Consider the following 18,764-nt stretch of genomic DNA (forward strand, 5'->3'; position numbering starts at 1 on the left):
ATCAGCAAACCGCTCGCCCACACGACATCATAAACGCTGACTGCCATCTGCCCGGTACTGTTGAAACCGTGATTCATCCGTGAAAAGCACACTTCTCCAGCGTGCCAGTGGTGAGCATTTTCCCACTGAAGTCAGTTACAACGACGAACTGCAGTCAGGTCAAGACCCTGGTGAGGATAACGAGCGCGCAGATGTGCTTCCCAAGACAGTTTCTGACAGTTTGTGCAGAAATTCTTCGGTTGTGCAAACCCAGTTTCATCAGCTGTCCCCGGTGGCTTCTCTCAGACAATACCGCAGGTGAAAAAGCCGGATGTGGAGATCCTGGGCTGGTGTGATTACACCTGGTCTGCGGTTGTGAGGCCAGTTAGACATACTGCCAAATTCTCTAAAACGATGTTGGAGGCAGCTTATGGTAGAGAAATTAACATTAAATTCTCTGGCAACAGCTATGGTGGACATTCCTGTAGTCAGCATGCCAATTGCACGCCCCCTCAAAACTTGAGACATCTGTGGCATTGTGTTGTGTGACAAAACTGCACATTTTATAGTGACCTTTTATTGTCCCCAGCACAAAGTGCACCTGTGTAATGATCACGCTGTTTAATCAGCTTCTTGATATAACACACCTGCCAGGTGGATGGATTATCTTGGAAAAGGAGAAATGCTCATTAAGAGGGATGTAAACAAATTTGTGAACAAAATTTGAGAGAAATAAGCTTTTTGCGCGCATGGAATATTTCTGGGATCTTTTATTTCAACTCATGAAACCAACCGTTAACATGTTGCATTTATATTTTGTTTCAGTGTCATTTGACTTTTATGAACTGGGCGGGTTGTACTGTAGTACTTAAAGCCATTTGTCTGTATTTTATGTAAATGTATTTTATTGGATAATTACACGACACTCAAATACTTCCTCTGCTCTCTACAGTACAGTAGCAAGGGGAGCCTTGGGCATTATTTGTACGGAGAAAAGCATTATTTTCCAGATATTTACCAGATATATTGAGTTTAAATTACAGTTTAGCGCAAGTTCACATATGATAGCGAGACAATAATTCATTTTCAGTACAACATCGAGTACAGTACAGGATAGAAATATGCAAGTTATTCATATAAGATTATACAGATATTCCTAAATCCAGTGACAATGTTAGAGAGACAACTTATTGTGAGTTACTCCCTGCTTTCTCTAGTACGGAACATTATGGAATAGGAATTGACTAAGAGTAGGGGCTCTGTACAGTATTCTGTGTATTTCAAGGGACACAGTTTCAACAGACTTTGCTACATGTTACATACCCACTGCAAACCTTAAAGTTCTACAGATTCCACTCGATGCATCGCTTTACTCAGCAGAAACATGCAACACTTGGACCTGGAGGGAAACCATGTGCATGGAGGGAGGGGGATGGCTTTACTGACACCTGCAACTGAAAAAGAAGAAGGAAAAAACACGTGACAATTGTTCCTCATTGTGATTTAAGTACAACATCAGAAACCATGGTATACATGTGGTACAGAGACCATTCTGTCTGTCCAACCTCCCGTCAACAACAACCAAGTTTGGATCTATTCATGGTTTGTCAGTGCTAAGAGGACGATATCTCCACAAAGTGCTGATGAGAGTGAACGCTTCCTCACCTTGGTGTAAATGACATCTAGTGGACTGGTCAGTAATTACCACATTGAGACGAACATTGATTTCTATATTTTACACGTTACAATGAGGTAAGGGTGTATGACTACACCTGAGGCTAAGACATAACTTGATGTGTTGCAACGAAGCAGATGGTAAAATCTGGTTTCAATGGTTATGGAACCTCAAATATAGAGGTACAGTACAACAACTTTCTAACAGAATATATTTGTCGTAAGGCAACAGCAACACACAGTACATTTCTGCATTGTGTTGTAAGTCAGTTAGTTACAGCAGCCTTTTCATGCGGCAGGTGTGTTTGTCTATGTGCATGGTGGCCTGGTCCGTAGAGGTGGTCAGAACATCCAGGGCCTCGTCTTGCCTCTCCAGCTCAGTCTCAGCATCCAGAGCAAGACTTTTCAGCTGCATTAGCATCTGCGAGAACAGGAAGAGAAACATATAGGCATGCACACACACTTGATTTAGCGTGTGGTTCGCACGTTTGGATCCATTTCTTCTGTTTCATTTTACAGGGCAAAGTAAATCAAGTGCAGCTCAAGTACTTGACATATGTATTTGACCTAGGTCTGTGGGAGTCATTTTGTTTCTTGTTGTGGGGGAAAAAGTGTCTTGTCTAGGCGTTATGTCCTGAGAGGAGAGGAAGTGAGTCAGTGAGTGGAAAAGACGGGGGAGATGAGCAGAGAGGAGGAATAACACTTTCTTCTCAGTCATAATTCTTCTTCCACTGCCTGCCGGGGCCAAGGAGACAGAAAAAAACGATCTATAATAACTGAATTTACATCGCCAGTTCAAGGCACAATCTCCATGTGAAACAATATTCATGTGACTAGTATATGATACTCAAGCACATGGTGGTTTGACAGAGGTGCTCCTCTGGTCATCGATAACAAACAAGTCAAACTAAATGTTATTTCAACTTTCCGTGTGTTCAGGGAATTCTGCAACTCCATCTCCAAGCTCCAACAACTGTGTATGTAATGGTCAATGGAACATCTAAAATAAACTGCGTTGTGCCAAGCAAAACCTAATAAACATTCACTCCAAACCCCACCACCGTGGTTTCTGAACTAATATTATGTTATCCTACACATGCTCACACACACACACCCATTGACATTATGTGCATTTTCAACTGCCAGTAAGTGACACAGAAACAATGTGCACAGGACCTTTAACTCAGTCCTACTGCTCAAGTTTAATATCATCACACCATTTCTTGAAAATTAGGTTTGTTTGGGTGTATTAACTTAGCCAGATATGTTAGTAAAATACACACAAGTTTAAAAAGCAGTCTAATAACCTCAGTAAACTAATGAAAGGTGAGGTGAGGTGACTCGTAGGAATTTGTTTAGGACATAAAGAACTGTAAATATTTAACTGATTTGAACAATAAACCTATTGATAATCTGTATCAAATATCTTTTGACAAAAGGGTCTATTTGCTATATACTTGGGTAGGAAATAAGGTTGAAAGTGGCTCTCAACGAGGGGATCTCACTATAGGTTCTAATCATGATATGAATGACTTCAAGAGAAGGGTTGGGTGTGTCAAAAAGTGTACTATTGTATCACTTGAGAAAGTGGCAGGCTTTGTAGTTCAAAAGAACCATTAAGACTTATCAGCACAACATAATAATCCATTGATAGAGAAAGATTACACATCCCTGAATTGTACACAGACTAATTGAGAAAAACGTCACTTACATGATCGATTTGTTTGTAAAATGATTATATATAAAACTATATTGAGATACAATCGTATTGAGACCATTCTGAAGTGGTCAATACTTAACTTGTAATACCTAACTAACTATTCCGTTGTAAACGCAGTTTCCACAAAAGGCTCATTCTATCTTAGCTTCATTCAGCTTTATAGAATTGCTTATGGGACAGTAAGAAACATCCATGTCTGGAGAGACTGTAGCCTATGTTTCAGGAGGATTATGAAAATGACAACATACCTGTAACGTTTCACCAACCAATTACATATGTGGTCTTAGATATATACAAAATGTTGTGTTTTGAAGAGGTTTAATATGGAATACAGCATTCTGAGCAACTTATAATAATGTGTTAAATAAAAAATAATTGACTGCATTTGCGTCACTGTTTATGTCTCGCGACCATAGACCATGTATGGAGCTCACCCTGTTCAACATTATGGCTTTGAATGGAAATACTTTATACACTGTCTGACCAGAAAAGTCAACCAAATAACCGGCCATGTATCTTTCCCTCTCTCCTCTCTCTCTCTTAAACCCATTGGAGTTTGGTTTGTGGTCTCACCGACTTACATATAAAATATAATTTGACAAATCTAAATCATGAATCTCTGTTTGGAATGGAAATAGAGCATTTATCTTCCCATGATTTCCATAGGCAAAGTTATGCTTGTTCTTTAAAACCTGCTATTGAAATGGAATAACTTTACCGAATCCTAACATGGTTACTCAATTATGCATTTCCTCTACATACAAAACAGGTGTCTACAGGACAGGTATTAAGCAGAAAGAGAGACAATGTAAGGGCAGTATAACTTTAGACTGTTATAGGGTTAGGCTTCCATAGGATCACATGCTTTAGTATACAGAAGGAGAGATCTCTCACCTGTCGGAGCTCCTGAACCTCAGCCTGAGTAACCTCTGGCTTAAGGACATGTAAATGCACCTGGGAAAGCTCTCCTGCTGGGACCGTCCTGGGGACCTCTGTCTCCTGGTACTGCTGTAAGCCTACTGCCACGGAACAGGGACAGAGATACAGTGAGAAGGCAACTCAAACAAACAAATGCTCATCCTATGAGCGTAACAGTATCCCTATGATAATGTATGGGGGAAAGCTCATAACATAAAAGGCAGAATTGTGTAATAAATCAATAATCTAGAGCAGGGGTCAACATAGATATAAATAATTTGTATACAGCAAAATTGACCGCAAGAATCCCAAACAGATACAGTATTTGACAAACATAGAATCCTTTAAAACCTTGATTACATTGGAATACGACCACCAATGCCTCTCTAGTTATGTGTGGGAGCACTTGGGAACAGATTTCCTAAATTAAAATACACTTTGAGCTGATATCCTGGGGATTTTACAGTCTTATGTCAAACAACAAAAATTATATATGTTTTTAATCAGAAAACTTGGGGTGCCAAATAAAATCAACCGCAGGTCAAATTTGGCCCACGGGCCGCCTATTCGGGAACCCTGATCTAGAGTGTATCATGACATTTGAGCCTCAAGAGAGCCTAAAGCAATTTCAAAGATGTATATTGAACTAATGCTAAAATACACAGACCTTTACTGCCACTTGGTGGTCAAATACAAACCAATGTACAATACAAAATAAACAAAGAAGAACACCTGCCTGTGACTTCAGAGGTGAAATCTACAGTTCTTACCTGCATTCCATATTGAACCTTGATCCTTGTCACCTGGGGTTGTGGCTGGGGTGGTCTTAAAGGCAGAGTACTCACTTGTGTACTCTACCTTCTTCTTATACTGCATCTCTAGCACAGACATGGCCTCCGGCATTTTAGCCGACAGGAGTCTGAAGCATATGTCTGGCTTCCCTATGAACCTCTGCCTCACACTGATCTCATAAGGGTTGTGCACCCGGATGTCATCCACCTCATCCCTCTCAAAGCGGTGGAGGAGCACATAGTTTGTGTCTCGGACTTCTAAAGAGGAGACCATCACCATCAAGCAGCCAGGCTTCAGGTCCGAGTCTCCACCTCTGGAAACGATGGTTGGTATGCTGGTGATCACTCTGTGCTTGCCTGTTGCTGTTCCCTTACAAGTGGCCTCTCTGGCAGCATGCTCAGCATTGGCATCCTGCTGACTCTTCCAGGGTAATTTGCCAAAAGGCCACCAAGGGGGAGACAGCAGTTCAGACAGTAGCCTGCGGAGTGGTAACAGAAGTTAGAGGAATCCATCCAATTCAGTGATGGTTCACACAAATCAAGAAAGGTAAACATCTTCTGGATTATCGCTATCCAATCTCAATTCTTTACTACTATAGATTAACCAATTACATGTAAATAGAAAGGCATCAAAACGTCAGACAATATCCATGGCAAGTTACATTTACATTTTACATTTTAGTCATTTAGCAGACGCTCTTATCCAGAGCGACTTACAGTAGTGAATGCATACATTTCATACATTTTTTCCCCATACTGGTCCCCCGTACAATATTTGAAAACATAAAAATAATAAAACAGTTACATGACAAGGCCCAGAGGTAGAATACAATATCAAAATCCTCCTTACTTGTCTGCCACGCCCAGATCAGAGTCGATCTTGTCCAGGCCATGCATGACGTTATCAAACTGCTCTCCTTGGTGGTGGAGGACATTCCCTGTGTCCTCTAGCCGTCTTTGAGCCCCCGCCACCAGGTTAATCAGCTCCCTCCCCTTGGTGGGCTGTGCCTCTGCCCCCTGGACTTCAGTAGCAGGGGACAACAACCTCTCCCTCCAGAAATGCTCCAGGACATTGTAGACCACCAACCGGTTGGGCTTCAGTGAGCCAAACCAGTGCTTGAGATTCCCCTGCTCCAACACAGTTAGAGTGCTGAATATGAAGCTGGACGACTCCATCTTGATCTCCATGATCCTGGTGAGGCGGAAGCCAACCAGGTTCTTTTTGCTCTGGTCTGAGGTGAAGCGCAGCATGGTGCGGGTCAGGGACAGGGTCCCAGCCTCCCAGCGCTTCTCACTGTTGATGTAGTAGGAGCCTGGCCAGCTGTGGATGGGGATGTCTCGGTTTGGGCTTGTCATCTTGACTTGGCTTCAGATGCTCACTTAGGTAAAGAGGGGTGAACATAAGTTCAGATGTCATATTAGAAATAACAGAGTATTTGAATGAAGGTCAAGATGTTAATCGAGATGAAAGATTAGACCCTAAACCTTTGGAACTACTAGCTAGGTATTTCAAGTAGCTACCTAGATGTCATCATAGTAATCAATTAGTTTTGGATTAGCTATTTAGACCTACTGTAGGGCAGTAACGTTACAGCTAGAAACATACGTTAACGTGTACTAGTTAACATTACTTTGCTAGGGCCACTATGTATATGCTCAGCTTGCTAGCTGGCTAGAAAAACATGCACAATCATAATACACCAGGAAGCTATCTAACGTTAGCTAGTTATCCAGCCAGCAGTCCTCTTCATAAGCTTACCTCTAAAATAAAAGAAAATGTATTTTGCATTGAATTACATTCGTGTGCAAACTAAAGGATAGCTGTAACCAAACAAAATAGCTAGCGACCATTCAACGTTCATGTTTTTGATTACTTTTTAGAAACCTGGCACGTGAGCTCCTGCAGGGTTATGACTATACCAGGAAATCAATGGCAAAAATTCTGCAATGTTGGGCAAGGCGATAATATTATCGATTGTGCAAAAGTTATTTTTATTCGAGTACAGTTCTTCTGTGAATATATATATTTGAATCTGTCAGTTTAATAATTCGTAAAATTAAATAAAAAGAGCTGTTTGCAGGCGACTGATTTGTTTCGGAAGTGGAACAACGGCAGGTTCTCAGTACAGACATGTTTACAGTCCGTCTAGAAACAATGATCCTGCTACCTTAAATGTGTAGATTAACATGATTGTCTAATTTCGTTGCTTATATGTACTACATACATTGTATTTTTAAGACAACGTTGAATTAGCAGACAATGTCCAAGATGTACGGAAACAATAAGGTGCAAAAAAATAAAACAAATGTAGCTTTGTAATTAATATTGGGCTTGTGCATCGATAAATGTGTTCCCTGCAATGCAAACTGAATATCATAGCATGTCAAATAGAAAGCTATTTTTAGGTTCGAATAAACGAACCAGACCCTCCAAATGTTCGACTTATTTTTGTAATGCAAATCCCAAAATTGTGGAAGTGGGATTAACGTGGCATACCATGTCATTATGTGGTTATATCGTAGGTACGTCGCCAGTTTTAATTGCTTGCTAACTAGTTAGCTATATCCAGGATTTGTTTACATTATTGAATATCATGGACAGTGAGTCTAACCATAACTGCTGCAGCCTTGTCAAAATACCAAGGCAATCCTATGAACAATTCTGGTCTTCGCACTTTGTGGATTACATAGAGAAGGAGTTGAGCTATTCCAAATTCTTCAAAAAGTACTTAACTTCCCAACCACCCATGCATGTTCTTGAGGAAATTCACTAGACTGGACATGCAGAAAACAGTGGGTCACTGAAGAGGGGAAACCAACCTTCCAGAAACTGCTGCAGCAATTTGGTAAATAAATGTTGTTACATATCTATTACAATGCCCAGTAACTTTGTATTCATAATGTTGGTGTGAAAAGAATGAGTTTGATTAGCCTATGCATGGGCTGTTCTGATCTGTGATTTGACAGCCATATCTCATTGTGGAATTATCTGATATAATTTGTGCTGCAGTTATGATGAACAAATAACCCATTTATAAGTTGTTTTCGCATAAGGTTTTTCTATTTTTTACCCTTGCAGATGAGACTCTGGTTCCTGTTGCAAACAGTAATGCGAAAGAATACAATGCAAACCCCAAGCAAATTATTCCATTCAAGGAATTTATTCACTACTGGAAAGAATACATCCAGAATGGACACTCCTCACCAAAAGGATGTCTCTATCTGAAGGATTATAAACTATCAAAATAAAGAAAGTCGCACACTCCATGTATAATCTCCCAGCAATTTAATGGGTATTTACCAATGTTTCGGCATCACCCTGAGGAAGGCACAGTGATGCCGAAACGTTGGTAAATACCCATTAAATTGCCGGGAGATTATACATGGAGTGTGCGACTTTCTTTATTTTGATAGTTTATACTTTATTCGCCGTTAGTCAGCAACTCCACACTAGAGGTCGACCGATTAATCGGAATGGCCGATTTAATTAGGGCCGATTTCAAATTTTCATAACAATCGGTAATCGGTATTTTTGGCCACCGATTTGCAGATTTTTTACATTTTTTAATTTTTAATTGATTTATTTAATTTTTTTACACCTTTATTTAACTAGGCAAGTCAGATTAAGAACACATTCTTATTTACAATGACGGCCTAGAAACGGGGGTTAACTGCCTTGTTCAGGGGGGATTCGTTTTTGCAACCTTCGGTTACCAGTCCAACGCTCTAACCACCTGCCTTACATTGCACTCCACAAGGATTAACAGGCTGACTACCTGTTACGCGAGGGCAGCAAGAAGCAAAGGTAAGTTGCTAGCTAGCATTAGACTTATAAAAAACTATCAATCTTAACATAATCACTAGTTAACTACACATGGTTGATGATATTACTAGTTTATCTAACGTGTCCTGCGTTGCATATAATCGATGCGGTGCCTGTTAATTTTCATTGAATCACAGCCTACTTCGACAAACGGGTGTTGATTTAACAAGCGCATTTGCGAAAAAAGTACTGCCGTTGCACCAATGTACCTAACCATAAACATCAATGCCTAACAGGAATATTTCGACTTAGCCACCCGTTAGATAAAATACGGAACGGTTCCGTATGTCACTGAAAGAAAAAAACGTTTGTTTTCGAGATGATAGTTTACGGATTCGACCATATTAATGACCTAAGGCTCGTATTTCTGTGTGTTTATTATACACTGCTCAAAAAAATAAAGGGAACACTTAAACAACACAATGTAACTCCAAGTCAATCACACTTCTGTGAAATCAAACTGTCCACTTAGGAAGCAACACTGATTGACAATAAATTTCACATGCTGTTGTGCAAATGGAATAGACAAAAGGTGGAAATTATAGGCAATAAGCAAGACATCCCCAATAAAGGAGTGGTTCTGCAGGTGGTGAACACAGACCACTTCTCAGTTCCTATGCTTCCTGGCTGATGTTTTGGTCACTTTTGAATGCTGGTGGTGCTTTCACTCTAGTGGTAGCATGAGACGGAGTCTACAACCCACACAAGTGGCTCAGGTAGTGCAGCTCATCCAGGATGGCACATCAATGCGAGCTGTGGCAAGAAGGTTTGCTGTGTCTGTCAGCGTAGTGTCCAGAGCATGGAGGCGCTAACAGGAGACAGGCCAGTACATCAGGAGACGTGGAGGAGGCCGTAGGAGGGCAACAACCCAGCAGCAGGACCGCTACCTCCGCCTTTGTGCAAGGAGGAGCACTGCCAGAGCCCTGCAAAATGACCTCCAGCAGGCTACAAATGTGCATGTGTCTGCTCAAACGGTCAGAAACAGACTCCATGAGGGTGGTATGAGGGCCCGACGTCCACAGGTGGGGGTTGTGCTTACAGCCCAACACCGTGCAGGACGTTTGGCATTTTCCAGAGAACACCAAGATTGGCAAATTCGCCACTGGTGCCCTGTGCTCTTCACAGATGAAAGCAGGTTCACACTGAGCACGTGACAGACGTGGCAGAGTTTGGAGACGCCGTGGAGAACGTTCTGCTGCCTGCAACATCCTCCAGCATGACCGGTTTGGCGGTGGGTCAGTCATGGTGTGGGGTGGCATTTCTTTGGGGGACCGCACAGCCCTTCATGTGCTCGCCAGAGGTAGCCTGACTGCCATTAGGTACCAAGATGAGATCCTCAGACCCCTTGTGAGACCATATGCTGGTGCGGTTGGCCCTGGGTTCCTCCTAATGCAAGACAATGCTAGACCTCATGTGGCTGGAGTGTGTCAGCAGTTCCTGCAAGAGGAAGGCATTGATGCTATGGACTGGCCCGCCCGTTCCCCAGACCTGAATCCAATTGAGCACATCTGGGACATCATGTCTCGCTCCATCCACCAACGACACGTTGCACCACAGACTGTCCAGGAGTTGGCGGATGCTTTAGTCCAGGTCTGGGAGGAGATCCCTCAGGAGACCATCTGCCACCTCATCAGGAGCATGCCCAGGCGTTGTAGGGAGGTCATACAGGCACGTGGAGGCCACACACACTACTGAGCCTCATTTTGACTTGTTTTAAGGGCATTACATCAAAGTTGGATCAGCCTGTAGTGTGGTTTTCCACTTTAATTTTGAGTGTGACTCCAAATCCAGACCTCCATGGGTTGATAAATTGGATTTCCATTGATTATTTTTGTGTGATTTTGTTGTCAGCACATTCAACTATGTAAAGAAAAAAGTATTTAATAAGATTATTTCTTTCATTCAGATATAGGATGTGTTATTTTAGTGTTCCCTTTATTTTTTGAGCAGTGTATTATAATTAAGTCTATGATTTGATAGAGCAGTCTGACTGAGCGGTGGTAGGCAGCAGCAGGCTCGTAAGCATTCATTCAAACAGCCCTTCGCTGTGCTTCAAGCGTTGCGCTGTTTATGACTTCAACCTGGGTGGGTATAATATGTGGAACGTTCCAACAGAAATCTATTCCAAAAACTTCGTAAATAACAAGGTTTCCAAAAAACAACGCATACAAAGTTGTATAGCGGCAGAATAAGATACCGGGTAGGGAGTGGTCTATTTCATTGCGTTTTTCACTCATCACGTTTATTCTGAAAAATGTCTCTCCTCACATGTCTGTTTACCTATGAACAAACATTAAGAATAAGCTACGTGGTGAGTTGATGGCTATTCGGCAGCTAGTTAGCTAGGTTTGTATGCGTTGCTACTTTGTATGCGTTGTTGGTTGACAACCTTTTACTTTACGTTTTTTGGAACAGATTCCTGTTGGAACGTTCCACAAATTATACCCACCCCTTCAAGCCTATCAACTCCCAAGATTAGGCTGGTGTAACCGATGTGAAATGGCTAGCTAGTTAGCCGGGTGCACGCTAATAGCGTTTCAAACGTCACTCGCTCTGAGACTTGGAGTAGTAGTTTCCCATCCTCTGCATGGGTAACGCTGCTTCGAGGGTGGCTGTTGTCGATGTGTTCCTGGTTCGAGCCCAGGTAGGAGCGAGGAGAGGGACGGAAGCTATACTGTTACACTGGCAATACTAAAGTTTCTATAAGAACATCCAATAGTCAAAGGTATATGAAATACAAATCGTATAGAGAGAAATAGTCCTATAATTCCTATAATAACTACAACCTAAAACTTCTTACCTGGGAATATTGAAGACTCATGTTAAAAGGAACCACCAGCTTTCATATGTTCTCATGTTCTGAGCAAGGCACTTAAACATTAGCTTTCTTACATGGCACATATTGCACTTTTACTTTCTTCTCCAACACTTTGTTTTGCATTATTTAAACCAAATTGAACATGTTTCATTATTTATTTGAGGCTAAATTGATTTGATTGATGTATTATATTAAGTTAAAATAAGTGTTTTTCGCAAATGCACTTTTGTTAAATCATCCCCCGTTTGGCGAATTCAGCTGTCTTTGTTAGGAAGAAATAGTCTTCACAGTTCGCAACGAGCCAGGCAGCCCAAACTGCTGCATATACCCTGACTCTGTTGCAAGAGAAGTGACACATTTTCCCTAGTTAAAAGAAATTAATGTTAGCAGGCAATATTAACTAAATATGCAGGTTTCAAAATGTATACTTGTGAATTGATTTTAAGAAAGGCATTGATGTTTATGGTTAGGTACACATTGGAGCAACGTGTACCTAAGCGATTATATGCAACGCAGGACAGGCTAGATAAACTAGTAATATCATCAACCATGTGTAGTTAACTAGTGATTATGATTGATTGATTGTTTTTTATAAGATAAGTTTAATGCTAGCAAACAACTTACCTTGGCTTCTTACTGCATTCGCGTAACAGGCAGGCTCCTCGTGGAGTGCAATGTAAAGCAGGTGGTTAGAGCGTTGGACTAGTTAACCGTAAGGTTGCAAGATTGAATCCCCGAGCTGATAAGGTAAAAATCTGTCGTTCTGCCCCTGAACAAGGCAGTTAACCCACTGTTCCTAGACCGTCATTGAAAATAAGAATGTGTTCTTAACTGACTTGCCTAGTTAAATAAAGGTTAAAAAAAAAACTATCGGCCAAATCGGCGTCCAAAAATACCGATTTCCAATTGTTAGGAAAACTTGAAATCGGCCCTAATTAATCGGCCATTCCGATAAATCAGTCAACCTCTACACTGCACACTACCCTAACCCATCTGGACAAGAGGAATACCTATGTAAGAATGCACTTTATCGACTACAGCTCAGCATTTAACACCATAGTACCCTCCAAACTCATCATTAAGCTCGAGACCCTGGGTCTCGACCCCGCCCTGTGCAACTGGGTCCTGGACTTTCTGACGGGACGCCCCCAAGTGGTGAGGGTAGGAAACAACATCTCCACCCTGCTGATCCTCAACACTGGGGCCCCACAAGGGTGCATTCTCAGCCCTCTCATGTACTCCCTGTTCACCCACGACTGCGTGGCCATGCACGCCTCCAACTCAATCATCAAGTTTGCAGATGACACTACAGTGGTAGGCTTGATTACCAACAACGATGAGATGGCCTACAGGGAGGAGGTGTGGGCCCTCGGAGTGTGGTGTCAGGAAAATAACCTCACACTCAACGTCAACAAAACAAAGGAGAGGATCGTGGACTTCAGGAAACAGCAGAGGGAGCACCCCCCCATCCACATCGACAGGACAGTAGTGGAGAAGGTGGAAAGTTTTAAGTTCCTCGGCATACACATCACGGACAAACTGAAATGGTCCACCCACACAGACAGCTTGGTGAAGAAGGCGCAACAGCTCCTCTTCAACCTCAGGAGGCTGAAGAAATTTGGCTTGTCACCAAAAACAATCACAAACTTTTACAGACGCACAATCGAGAGCATTCTGTCGGGCTGTGTCACCGCCTGGTACGGCTACTGCTCCGCCCACAACCATAAGGCTCTCCAGAGGGTAGTGAGGTCTGCACAACGCATCACTGGGGGCAAAATACCTACCCTCCAGGACACCTACACCACCCGATGTCACAGGAAGGCCAAAAAGATCATCAAGGACAACAACCACCCGAGCCACTGCCTGTTCACCCCGCTATCATCCAGAAGGCGATGTCAGTACAGGTGCATCAAAGCTGGGACCGAGAGACTGGAAAAACAGCTTCTATCTCAAGGCCATCAGACTGTTAAACAGCCATCACTAACATTGAGTGGCTGCTGCCAATATCCTGACTCAAATCTCTAGCCACTTAATAATTAAAAATTGGATGGAATAAATGTATCACTAGTCACTTTAAACAATGCCACTTTATATAATGTTTACATACCCTACATTACTCATCTCATATGTATATACTGTACTCTATACCATCTACTGCATCTTGCCTATGCCGTTCGGCCATCGCTCATCCATATATTTATATGTACATATTCTTATTCATTCCTTTACACTTGTGTGTATAAGGTAGTTGTTGTGAAACTGTTAGATTACTTGTTAGATATTACTGCATGGTCAGAACTAGAAGCACAAGCATTTCGCTACACTCGCATTAACATCTGCTAACCATGTGTATGTGACCAATAAAATTTGATTTGATGTGAAATTTGATTTGATTTAGACATTGCTCAACTGTTCCCTCCTGTCTGCCACAGGGATTTTCCTGAACATGTTTACACCACCCCAGTCTTCTTTTCTTCTGACTGGCTCAATGAGTATTGGGATACCTTGGAGGTGGACGACTACCGCTTCGTCTACATGGGACCCAAAGACTCATGGTATAACAAAACATATTTAATTATAGACCCTAAGATGGATATCTTCTTATCTCACTCTCCCTTATAACATCATGTGCTTGTTTCTCTCATCACTATAGGATGCCATTCCACATTGATGCATTTCGCTCCTACAGCTGGTCAGTGAATATCTGTGGCAGGAAAAAATGGCTCCTATATCCCCCGGCCAAGAGTTTCTACGAGACAGCCATGGCAACCTTGCTTATGACGTCACTACCCCCATGCTTCAAGACAAGGGGCAGTTCCCACACTCTGAGGCCTGCCAACCACTAGAGATCATTCAGGAAGTGGGGGAGATCATTCTTGTGCAAGTGGTTGGCACCATCAGGTTTATAATTTGCTAAGTGCTGCTGTTTGGATGTGGTGCAAGAGCTTATTTACAAATCATTGCCAGTTAAGCACATATAAGCTCATCTGGCTAATTTTGAACTGTAATAACCCCATTTTTGTCTCATAATCCTGCAGGAAGACACCATCTCTATCAACCATAACTGGTTGAATGGCTGCAATGTGTACATTATGTGGCAGTTTCTTCAGAACAAGCTGCTGTCCAGAGGGAGATAGAGGAGTGGAGGAACACTTGGAGATACTGCATGTCAAAAGCAGATTTATTTTTAAAAAGCTGTGTGGTCTGTAGTAACTAAATTGTTTTTGTTTTCCAGGTCATCATGAAGTCTTGCTCTGGGATTGACTACAGGGAGTTTGCCTCTTTCCTAAAGATCATCGCTGACAACCGCATGTCTTTCTTGAGCTCTTGCTCTGGAAACGCCACCTCAAATTACCCCCTGCATCTTTCAGATACCCTGACCACATTAGGACCTCACCACAGTGCCTGTGACCTGCAGAGGGTGGCTCACATTCTAGAATGCATGCTCTGCAAAGACTTTAAGAAACTGGACCATTCAACTCTGAGCTCACACAACACCCACCCGTAGCACGCGCTCCAGCAGGTATATCTCACTGGTCACCCCCAAAGCCAATTCTTCCTTTGGCCGCCTTTCCTTCCAGTTCTCTGCTGCCAATGAGTGGAACGAACTGCAAAAATCACTGAAGCTGGAGACTCATATCTCCCTCACTAGCTTTTAGCACCAGCTGTCAGAGCAGCTCACAGATCACTGCACCTGTACATAGCCCATCTGTAATTAGCCCATCCCCATACTGTATTTATTTATCTTGCTCCTTTGCACCCCAGTATCTCTACTTGCACATTCATCTTCTGCACATCTACCATTCCAGTGCTTAATTGCTATATTGTAATTACTTTGCCACCATGGCCTATTTATTGCCTTACCTCCCTTATCCTACCTCATTTGCACACACTGTATATAGACTTTTTCTACTGTATTATTGACTGTATGTTTGTTAATTCGATGTGTAACTCTGTTGTTGTATGTGTCGAACTGCTTTGCTTTATCTTGGCCAGGTCGCAGTTGTAAATGAGAACTTGTTCTCAACTAGCCTACCTGGTTAAATAAAGGTGAAATAAAAAAATAAGAAACCTGAAAGTTTACTGCTGCAGATTAAAGAAACCATACACTCCACTAGGGGGCAGCACTCCCTTTACCAGGAGTAGGCCACTGTATCCCTTTCTGAGCATCTTTATCAATACATTTGGTTGATAAGGCTTTGGTTTCAGAGATAGGTAGCCCAAATGACTTGCCTGATGTCTTGAAATACATACGTTTATGGATGTTTTGTGTGAAAGATGTTGAGAAAATGAGAAACATCCATACTTTGTGTCCTTGTATGTTTATTACACCAGAGATGCATAGTAATATTTCTGACAATAGATAGTAAATGGTGGTGCACAACTGACAAACAGCATAGTGTCAAGGAAGATAGACTTCCTGAAATTATAATTTGCCTATCTAAAGCAATTTCAATACTGCAAACAAAGTAAAGCTATGTCAGACATGGTTGCTAGTGGTACCAGTGAAATACTGTATTAGATGGATTTGGAATGAGAAGATGTAACTATGGACCCTATCCATGTTGAAATTCTATGGCTCTTTTGAACATATGCATGTTTCATATTGTTGGGGTCAATAAATACCTCTATCCTCATTTTGCTTTAGTGTCTTTGGGCCACCAGTCTGGCACAGAGGCCTCTACAGTCACTGTGGTGTCCTCTGACGCCTTGAGTGTCAGTGGCTCTTTAGCGTGAGCCAGGCGGATCAGGCTCAGGCCCAGCTCTCCAACCCCAGCTCTGTGCTTCCCGGCTGGCTTGCCAGACTGGGTCTGTAGCGATACTCCTTCCTCCAGGCCTTCGGCTGGTGCTGACATGCGTACAGGCATCAGACGCTTCCGCACCACCCCGGTGTGATGAGTCCTGGCGGTCAACTCCTGGCCAATGTAACAGCCCTTACTGAAGCTGATGCCCTGCATGTAGACCAGGTTGGACTCCAGAGGAAGAGCCACCCCGGGAGGAAGGTCCTTCACCCCCTCAGGAAGTCCTAAGAGAAATATAGGGTGATTACAGGAATAATTTCAATCTAACAGCCCTGCTAGCCATTTATTTATTTTTTTACCTTTATTTAACTAGGCAAGTCAGTTAAGAACAACTTCTTATTTTCAATGACGGCCAAGGAACAGTGGGTTAACTGCCTTGTTCAGCGGCAGAACGACAGATGTTTTCCTTGTCAGCTCTGGAAGTTGATCTTGCAACCTTTCGGTTACTAGTCCAACGCTCTAACCACTAGGCTACCTGCCACCCCATACCGTATGCTGCAACCAACTGTTCTATTGTATATGGCATGACAACAACCCAGTAGCATGGCATGACAACAACCCAACAACCCAGTAGTTGACAATATACAACCATAGAGTTGGCTACAGCCCTTAGCCGTGGTATATTGGCCATATACCACAAACCTTCAAGGTGCCTTATTGCTATTATAAACTGGTTACCAATATAATCAGAGCAGTAAAAATACATGTTTTGTCATACCCATGGTATATGGTCTGATATTCCACGGCTGTCAGCCAATCAGCATTCAGGGCTCAAACCACGCAGGATATCATAAGGTGAATGCACCAATTTGTAAGTCGCTCTGGATAAGAGCGTCTGCTAAATGACTTAAATGTAAATGTAGTATTAGATGAGGCAAGCAAACCACTTCCACCACTTAAACCTCTAGTTGGCTGATCCTACCTATTGCATAGCGGTGCCTGTGGTACTCTTCTGAGTCACCTTGCTGACACCATGGAATCATTTCCAGAGGATCGACTTTGTTGTCCACCACCAACCTCCAGCCCATGGCTTCAGTTCTCGGATCTTCCTCCCACATCAGAGCTTTTTCTGGGGCAGTGAGATCTGGCTTAGGCCTCTCGTGGCCTGGGGCTGTTCCCTGAGGCAACACAGCCCATAGAGAAATCTCTGGACAGGTGCTGATCTTCACCTGCCGGCGGATTTTGTACACCTTCAAATGTTTCAAAATGACGTCCTTTATGGTGGTGTCACACTCGACCAGAACACCACAACCCGCTTCTGCTTCTTTCAACCTAAATAACAATAAAAGAAAGAACATGTCAGCCATCATGTGGGAGTGCTTCAAATGTATATCATGCCTGGGTTTCTAGTAACTAATTGAAACAGTCTTAACTGCTGCACAGTAACTTCCATGTGAAACTTAGTGGTTAGATAAGCAAGCCACGCCCACAATGGAGGTTATGGCTAGCCTGACTGTAAACAAGATGTAGCTGTTACAATAAGGCATTACCTGTATATGATAATGTCATACAGTGTTCTTCCTTGAACGTTCAGCATGTGCGCATACAAAACGTTCTGTTCCTCTTTTGCAAAGAGCTCCATGTCATTGGTTACAATACCTTGAAGAAACGATCTTGTATCGTGCCCTTGAACTTTCAGTAAGGTCCTGTGTGGAAGATGATAGCAAACATACTGTCCCAATACATTCTTACGTGCTTCCTGACTGTAATTATTGATGTTGGTCCATCCTGCTGGGCACCAAGCACCTGTCCACTGGTACCGGCGCTCGGAACATTTTATAGCATTGAAATTGCGTGAGTAGAGTCGAAGTAAAGAGTTTGGACCAACCGCGGCCCTAGCGAAACAAACCAATCCCATACAGTGCATTGTTTGGTACGTGTGCGAAAAACAGCAACTGGACATTTAAATAAAAAGCGTTAAATAAGTCCGAGACGGGACGTTTCAGCTGACATCTTGATAACAAACTCCATTTTGAATCCCACAATGCACTGCGTGCGTTACGTCACGACGATGGGTAATTTCCAGAAGATTCGTGTGTTCAGAGCACTGAGGTAATAAGACTGCTTCCAAGATGTTCGACCGCCTGTTGTTTTCAAGGTAATCCACTCACGTTCTGATTCATGGATCGTCTACTACACAGTGTACAAAACATTAGGAACACCTGCTCTTTCCATGGCAGACTAACCAGGTGAATCCAGATGAATGCAATGATCCCTTATTGATGTCATTCACTTCCAC

The 18,764-nt window shown here is 42.5% G+C and overlaps 2 protein-coding genes and 1 pseudogene across 4 annotated transcripts; 1 reads left to right on the forward strand and 2 right to left on the reverse strand.

Moving 5' to 3' along the window:
- Positions 1-1,463: 1,463 nt before the first annotated feature.
- On the reverse strand, positions 1,464-7,122 carry snap47 (synaptosome associated protein 47). 3 transcript variants are annotated; one of them, XM_029705257.1, is made up of 5 exons: positions 6,957-7,122; positions 5,933-6,461; positions 5,062-5,561; positions 4,268-4,392; positions 1,464-2,074 (listed from the first exon to the last, which is right to left on the reverse strand). In XM_029705257.1, exons 2-5 carry the CDS (start codon positions 6,436-6,438, stop codon positions 1,928-1,930), a joined length of 1,278 nt encoding a protein of 425 aa, XP_029561117.1. In that variant the 5' UTR covers positions 6,439-6,461; positions 6,957-7,122; the 3' UTR covers positions 1,464-1,927. The 3 variants fall into 3 exon arrangements, with proteins under 3 accessions (XP_029561117.1, XP_029561119.1, XP_029561116.1); XM_029705259.1 differs by having other exon boundaries at positions 4,268-4,389; positions 6,842-7,120; XM_029705256.1 differs by having other exon boundaries at positions 6,842-7,118.
- Positions 7,123-8,272: 1,150 nt separating this feature from the next.
- Positions 8,273-15,084, forward strand: LOC115156434 (2-oxoglutarate and iron-dependent oxygenase JMJD4-like; annotated as a pseudogene).
- Positions 15,085-16,029: 945 nt separating this feature from the next.
- Positions 16,030-18,520, reverse strand: iba57 (iron-sulfur cluster assembly factor IBA57). The gene is made up of 3 exons (XM_029705260.1): positions 18,016-18,520; positions 17,448-17,797; positions 16,030-16,749 (listed from the first exon to the last, which is right to left on the reverse strand). The coding sequence occupies exons 1-3, from the start codon at positions 18,426-18,428 to the stop codon at positions 16,358-16,360; spliced, it is 1,155 nt and encodes a 384-aa protein (XP_029561120.1). The 5' UTR covers positions 18,429-18,520; the 3' UTR covers positions 16,030-16,357.
- Between the last annotated feature and the right edge of the window lie 244 nt (positions 18,521-18,764).

Source organism: Salmo trutta, chromosome 21 (genome assembly GCF_901001165.1).
Source record: "Salmo trutta chromosome 21, fSalTru1.1, whole genome shotgun sequence".
NCBI classification, from domain to species: Eukaryota; Metazoa; Chordata; class Actinopteri; order Salmoniformes; family Salmonidae; genus Salmo; species Salmo trutta.

Bases quoted from the DNA above. Each gene is read 5' to 3' on its own strand.
- iba57 (XM_029705260.1), bottom strand. From the start codon at position 18,428: ATGTCCAGTTGCTGTTTTTCGCACACGTACCAAACAATGCACTGTATG. The intron at 17,798-18,015 runs GTAATGCCTTAT...ATTGTTATTTAG, and splicing joins TATGACATTATCATATACAG to GTTGAAAGAAGCAGAAGCGG. The intron at 16,750-17,447 runs GTAGGATCAGCC...TATTTCTCTTAG, and splicing joins CAGGCACCGCTATGCAATAG to GACTTCCTGAGGGGGTGAAG.
- snap47 (XM_029705257.1), bottom strand. From the start codon at position 6,438: ATGACAAGCCCAAACCGAGACATCCCCATCCACAGCTGGCCAGGCTCC. The intron at 5,562-5,932 runs GTAAGGAGGATT...ACCACTCCGCAG, and splicing joins GATCTGGGCGTGGCAGACAA to GCTACTGTCTGAACTGCTGT. The intron at 2,075-4,267 runs GTGAGAGATCTC...CTGTTCTCGCAG, and splicing joins AGGTTCAGGAGCTCCGACAG to ATGCTAATGCAGCTGAAAAG.